This window comes from Sardina pilchardus, chromosome 15 (assembly GCF_963854185.1).
Source record: "Sardina pilchardus chromosome 15, fSarPil1.1, whole genome shotgun sequence".
Classification (NCBI taxonomy): Eukaryota; Metazoa; Chordata; class Actinopteri; order Clupeiformes; family Clupeidae; genus Sardina; species Sardina pilchardus.
In genome coordinates this window covers 20,430,127-20,437,626 of record NC_085008.1, presented here as the reverse complement: position 1 = coordinate 20,437,626, position 7,500 = coordinate 20,430,127, and the positions used below count along the sequence as shown (strand labels likewise).

General features: G+C 47.8%; 1 protein-coding gene across 1 annotated transcript in view; it reads left to right on the top strand.

The window, feature by feature from the left end:
* Positions 1-7,500, top strand: part of zc3h3 (zinc finger CCCH-type containing 3) — a gene marked incomplete in the record, with an annotated part of 37,516 nt that overhangs the window by 25,066 nt on the left and 4,950 nt on the right. Inside the window, 4 exon segments of the mRNA XM_062555602.1 lie at positions 1,977-2,122; positions 3,082-3,163; positions 4,697-4,855; positions 5,543-5,612. Of these exon segments, the coding sequence (XP_062411586.1) occupies positions 1,977-2,122; positions 3,082-3,163; positions 4,697-4,855; positions 5,543-5,612 (457 nt within the window).

The window sequence follows — 7,500 nt, the reverse complement described above, 5'->3', positions numbered from 1 at the left end:
CTCTCTCTCTCTCTCTCTCTCTCTCTCATCTGTTCATTCTGTGGTTCACTCTCCTGCCTTTTCCTCTTATTCTCCCATGTATGACTATTATCTCCTTTTCCTCTCTCTAACTCTGTGCTCCTATTTCGTTGATATGCATGTTAATGTGTTGACCACACACACACACACACACACACACACACACACACACACACACAGAATTGAAGAGTCGTGCCCTCATCAGGTTTAGTGTTTCAGTATTGATCAGGATGGATAAGCGTCCACTCCCTCGCTCGTACTCTCCTCCTCTGTGCTCCCTCTCTCCCACACTCCTCCGTCCTCCTCCATCCCTCCGTCCATTCTGTCCATTTGGCCGTGCTCTGCCCGAGTTCTAAACCTCCCCAGTCACAGGCATGCAGTACAGAAACAGACTACATATAGAAATGCTCTCTATCATTTTATTCAGTTCAAGTTTCAGTACCAGGCTATTCATTTATACTGTGCTAATGGCAGTAGGCTATGTGCACGAAATGCTCTCTGTGCGTTTGTTTGTTTCTGGTGGACCCAGGTGTGTTTGAACCTGTTTCTATTGTCAATTAATACTATATGATTAGGGTCTACACAGACCCAGTTAGGCGTTGCAATGGAATGGAATCAGCACTTTACTGTAAAGGAATATTTCGATGTGTCTTAAAACTGTTATTATTGAGCAAATAAGATATTCAGTGACGGAGTAAAGATGTAAGGAGTAGAATATAACCGAATATGCCGTTACAACACAGTTAATGCTCCATCGGAAATACACGAGCATACGGGAAGAACCTTTCCTGCACCTACGGTAGTCTATTGTCGTCGTATTAATGCACTTTGTTGAGCCCAAGGTGTGAAGCTCTTAGAGCAAGCCTATAGGTAACAGTGACAAAACTCCCTTTTTTTACTGAAAGCAAGCTTGAGCAAAGCCTAGTTCAAATAGGACAGGACCCATCCAACTGAGGCCAACACGGCATGGCAAGTTTCATTTTTCTCCTTTTGAACTTTTAACCTGTTATGGTAAAAGATGTGACTTGTGAAACGTTGTTTAAGAGCAAGCCTCACCTGTGAGTCTGTAATGTCCCATGTCTGATTTCTGAAAGCATTTTAGGGCTGCTAACCCCTGGTTGCCCAGAGCTCCAACTTGTGGCTGTAAATTGCCTTGTTGAGTCCCTTGAATTGGCCCGAGATTGTGTGTGTGTTCTGGGAGACTGTGAGTAATTTGCTGCTGAGCTGCGAATGGACTGGAAATGGATTCATGCTGCCCATTACAAAGAGGAAATCGCACACACACACACACACACGCACACACAATCTCTCTCTCTCTCTCTCTCTCTCTCTCTCTCTCTCTCTCTCTCTCTCTCTCTCTCTGTCTCTCTCTCTTATACAGTACACACACACACACACACACATAATCTCTCTCTCTCTCTCTCTCTCTCTCTCGCATACGTGCACACACACACACTCATTCACTCTTACTTCTAACACAGACACACATACACATTGCATTCACATAGACACAAACTCATTTTCTCTCTATGGTTATCATAAGCTTCACATGAGTGTGTGTGTGTGTGTGTGTGGCTCTGCCACACTGCCACTAGACTATTATTGTACTGCTCCCCCCTCTTCTCTTTTTTCCTCTTTTCAATTCTCTCCATTTCCACCTACCTGTGCAGTCTATCAGAGAGTCAATTAGAGGAGCACAGTGTTGGAGACACACACACACACACACACACACTCACACACGTGCACACAGTGTGGAAAACACAAGTGAGATTAGAAGAGAAATGGGAGAGTGGGGTCCGAGAGATGAAGTGTCCGTCAGACGGACAGTCAGAGAGGACGAAAGACACGCAGAAAGAGGCTGGACTGAGCTGGACTACAGGATCACAGCAGAGGCATGCATGCATGATGATGAATCAGCTGGTTTATTGTGCTGTGCTCTCCTTTACTACGTTTCCCAGAATGCTCCTGCAGAGTCGGCATCGGAGTGCCCAAGAGCGGCACTGGAGGGGGCGACGCATGCGCTGGATTGGAGGAGAGCTCTACCAGGTGTCGGCCAATAAGCTGTCCCGCACGCAAGCCCCTGGCACAGCTACAAACAGGACAGGTACGGACACTTCATTAGAAGGAGAGCGCGCGAGTGTGTGTGTGTGTGTGTGTGTGTGTGTGTGTCCGTATGTATGTCTGTGTCTTGACCTACTGCAAAAGTATATAGTCCTTCATAACACAAACTGTCCATACTAAAGCGCCTGTGTGTGTGTGTGTGTGTGTGTGTGTGTGTGTGTGTGTGTGTGTGTGTGTGTGTGTGTGTGTGTGTGTGTGTGTGTGTGTGTGTGTGTGTGTGTGTGTGTGTGTGTGTGTGTGTATACAGTATGTGTGAGAGAAAGAGAGTGTGTATGTGTGTGTGGGCGTGTGTGTGTATGTGTGCGCGTGTGTGCGCGTGTGTGCGTGTAAACTCCAGATTATCACCCTGCTCCCCCAGTAGGTGGGAGCTGAGGCCGAGCCATCTGAAATAATAAAGTTGTCATCTATCAGTGTGTGTCTGTGTTGCCACGTGTGTGTGTGTGTGCACGGGCAAGTGTGTGTGCACGGGCAAGTGTGTGTGCAAGTGCAAGAGAGATTAAAGTTCCGGACTGAACTACTTGCCGTGTCCTACTGCTGGAATTAAAGGGCAAAGCTCCACACATGACTGGCGTTCTGATGCCTTACACCCACACACATGCATGTGTGGATGCACACATGTGGATGCACATACACACACACACACACACACACACACACACACACACAAACACACACTCAGACCCATGGCAACACCGTATGTCCTCTCCATTCTTAACCAGCTCACCTTCCTTTTATAATAGTCAATTTCATTTCATTTATGTCATTTTGAATTTGTTTTAGTGCCACTGTCCACTGCCACTTTTACACAGACAATTTCCACTGTCTGTGTAAAAACACACTGGATATTAGACACACTGGGTGGCTGGTTAGCAGCAGTTAGCTGCAGTTAGCCTCCGCTGCTGTGTCCAGGTCTGAGGGTATGTGCCCTTTTGTCCCCCTCAGGGAAACGGCTTTGGCTGCCCACCGCCACCTCCCCCACCGCGTTCAACCTCAACAGGACCTCCAGTTCTCGCCACGTCGCCAGGTGAGCAGTGTGTGTGTGTGTGTGTGTGCTGGTGTAGATGAAATGGTGTGTGGTTAGCGTATGAGCCAAAGCAGGGTGGGAGCAGTTGATCTCTGCCAGGGCTCCTTCACTTCTGCTGATAGCTGCAGATTTCTCTCTCTCTCTCTTCTTCCTCTTCTCTCTCTCTCTCTCTATCCTTCTCTGTATCGCTCTCTATCTGTTTTTCCCTTCCTTCTGCCACACAGTCTCTGCATCCCACCTATGACGCACATGCTTGATACTCCATCTTTATCCCTCCTCTGTCTGTCAGTGAGTTTGTTTGTTAATCCCCCCCCGTGACTCTATACTCCTCCATGTCCTCTCTTTCTCTCTCTCTCTCTCTCTCTCTCTCTCTGTGGATAACGTCCAGTGTCTCTCTGGAGTTGTTGTCTGTCATGTTCCCCTCTCCTGCTCACCCACCCCTGAGTCCCCTCCTCAGTGCTCCATGATCCTCTATGGCCAGTGTCTCCATGAGCAGGCCCGATGGAGCCCATTCACACCTGAGGTGCGTTCAAATTCACCCAACAGTGGCTAACGTTCATGGCCAACACGTTATCTCATCTCGTTCCAGCTCCACTGTGCGTTTGTGGCAAACCACCACCTCAGACTGTTCTTTGCAAAACATTCGCCAAAAACTCGAGGCCAACGGAAACCTGTTTTTTTTTTTTTGCAAACGTTTGCAAAACGTTCGCCTATGTTTGCGGGTTTGAACACACCTCTGTTCCAGTTCCTCGGTAGGACTCACGGGTATTCATTTCTATGTGATGGGCTTGGTCAGGTGTGCTGGACTGGGGTATGGAGGCATAAGAGCTATGCAGGGGGGGGGGCATAATAAGAACTATGCAGGGGGGGGCACGGATCTCCACGAGCTGATCCCACCTTCACTGTCCGCCCCACCTGTCTGATGGGTCATCCGATGCTCCTCTCGTGTGTTTTCTGCTGATGCCCACTGATAAGTGTGTGTGTGTGTGTGTGTGTGTGTGTGTGTTATCTGGTTTGTCTCACTGGTGTGTGATTTCTGTCTGATCTTTCACTCTCCGCCCAACTCTGTCCTCTTTGGCATTTATTTGCCGTGGCTCTCTGGATCAGCAGGTGATGATGACTTTGATGACCCCTCTGCCATTTTGTTGATCTGTGTGTGTGTGTGTGTGTGTGTATATGTGTATTTACGTGTTTATTTATGTGTTAACTTATGTGTTAACTTATTTGTTTACTTGTGTGTGTTTGTGTGTGTGTGTGTATGTATGTTTACGTGTTTACTCATGTGTTAACTTATGTGTTTACTTTTGTGTGTGTGCGCACATTACGTGTGTGTGTGTGTGTGTGTGTGTGTGTGTGTTTACGTGTGTGTTTACGTGTTTACTTATGTGTTAACTTATTTGTTTACTTGTGTGTGTGTGTGTGTGTATGTATGTTTATGTGTTTACTCATGTGTTTACTCATGTGTTAACTTATATGTTTACTTTTGTGTGTGTGTGTGTGTGTGTGTGTGTGTGTGTGTGTGTGTGCGTGCAGCCGTGTGGTCCAGAGGAGCCTGGCCATCATCCGTCAGGCCCAGCAGAAGAAGCAGCAGGCGCGTCAGTACTGCATGTACTACAACCGCTTCGGCAAGTGCAACCGCGGCACCGCCTGCCCCTTCATCCACGACCCGGAGAAGGTGGCCGTCTGCACCAGGTACATCGCTCACTCCGTTAAACAACAACAACAGAGACGTAAACAACAACAACAACAGCAAAACAACAGCAACAGATTTCATTTTTACAATGCTTTTTATATAGTGCTTTTCTCGACACTCAGAGTGCTTCACAGTGAAGGGAGTTCAGCCCTTGGTCTGGCTGCCACACTTTCACTCACGCACTCACATAAATGTGTTTAATTCCCAGAAATATGTGGACATAATCTTATACACATCTTGCATACCACTAAGTGTTCCAAACACACACGTCCATATGCGCTGGAAATATAAAGGTTGTGTTTTATGCATTTAGTATAAGCTATAGAGCTATGTAATGTCATGTGTTATAGATACATATCCACTCTGTGGCTCGTGTCACCAACATGTTAAGAGTGTTGTGTCCCCGGCTTTATCTCACTGCTCTGATGGCATCTGAATCACTGGTTTGTAACATGTTACATGGTTGTATGTTTTGTCTCATCACTTTTAAAGGTGTGAAGTGTGTTGAGGCCATGTTGCATGGAGACACTGCACGATAAACCACACATTTATTGATTGAGTTATTGATGTCATCGGTGTGGCTTTGCCGTCCCAGTGACATGAGGTGTTTCTGAGGGACACACCATGATTGTTTGTGATTAATGAGTCGTGGTTTGTGAGTTTGTGGTTTGTGGTTTGTGTGCCAGGTTCCTGCGGGGAACGTGTAAGCAGACGGACGGCACCTGCCCCTTCTCACACCGAGTGTCCAGAGAAAAGGTAACTCAACCGGTTCAGCTCACCATGGGTCCATCCCACACACAGCATGTGTGTGTGTGTGTGTGTCACTGACAACTGTGTGTCATTTGAAAGGGCTGTCATCATTACGGTGCAGCAGTGTGTGTATGGAACTTTAGGGTCAGAGTGTGGAAAAAAATGGATCATTTTGTGAAGAAAAAAAAACACAATTTACTCTAAAGTAGTTACAGTGTCTGAGTAAGAGTTCAAAAGCAGGTCTCATCAAGCATATTTCAGGTGTGCATTTGTATGCAATTAGCTGTTGCCTTGAACTGGACCTTAGGAATGCGCCAGCGTTTATGTTGACTCTTAACATGTTAAGGGGTGGAGTGGTCATCAGCAGTGTAGTCTGGGTTTTCATTGGTCAAGGCACGTGGGTGTGTGTGTGGGGTCAGAGACTGAACTAATTTATTTACACCCACCACACATACAGACATGCTGTCATGTGTGAGATAGTGTTGTTGGTATGTAGATCAGTATGTATCAGTATCAGTATGTAGATCAGTGTTCTCTGTATGTAGGTCTCAGGTCGGGTAGTCAGACAGCCACACCAGGAGCCCCTACAGAGAAGGGAGAGTGTTGAACTATTGATCTGTGGTAGAGCCAGTTCCTGTTTGTGTGAAAGTATGTTGCAGTTGTTGGGGGTTGAAAATACTTCACGCAAATCTCCACACAAACACACACACACACACACTCACACACACACACACACACACACACACACACACACACACACACACACACACACACAAACTCACTCTCACACACACACACACACAGACAGTTTCTCACACACACACACACACACACACACACACACTCACTCTCACAGTCCCATAGCCTCCTCCACACCTGTGTGTCACCCATCACCGTCTTGCCTCTAGGCGTTGAGGAGCCAGCTGTCGGTGTGTCCTAAACGGGCTACTCCAGCTCTTGGTGGAGCCTCCACCTGCCACCGCCACCAACCCCCCCCCATCCAGACCCTTGCAACGGGCCCCCTTCCAGCGCCCATCCTGCCCATCTCACTTTAGCCGTGCCCCCGAACCCGATCCCACTTCGGCCAGCCCCCCCAAATAACTCAGACACCGGACCCCCACAACCCTCTCCCTCCCCCCTTAAACTGCACCCCTCTCCTCATTCCTTTCACCCAACCACCACACACACATCCTTGCCCCCCCCCCCCCCTGCCTCCACGCTCTGGGCGACGGCCCACCCCCTGCCCATAAACCCATCACAAGTGCTGTACCGCTACCCCGCCTGGGTAAATATTTCTGTAGCAGTTAATTAGGCAGAAATGATCTGACCCACACCTCCCCCACACAACCACCCCTCCCAGCCCCGATATCCAGCCAGCCCTTAAGGAGGCTCAACTCACCACCCTCAACTCCTTCACCCAGCAACCCCAAACCCCTCCACCCCCGCCAGCTCTTGCCAGGGTTATATCAGGATCGCACAAACACAAATCCAGACACATACATACGCAGCCACCAACACACTCACCCTCGTACACACCACTCCACTCCACTCCACTCCACACACTTCTGTTGAAGCGAGCTACAACCAGGCAGACGCGGGACTATTAACAAGATTCTTGTCCTTCACCGGCTGCATAATTGAAGCGCTTTATACGTGATCAAAAGTGTATTAATAATTGATATGTCTGTATTATCAGTTGCATCACTGAGCATTTAGCCATGGACCTGAATGCAGAGCCAATGAGTTACTGTGCTAAAAAGCCACAACGTATTGCAGATTGTGTCACAGATCAAGATAAATGACCTCTGCTTACAGCATATGTTTGATATCAATTCCGGATGATTCCTCCATGTCTCCAGATGGCCAATATACTTCTGATGTATTGCTTGCAATG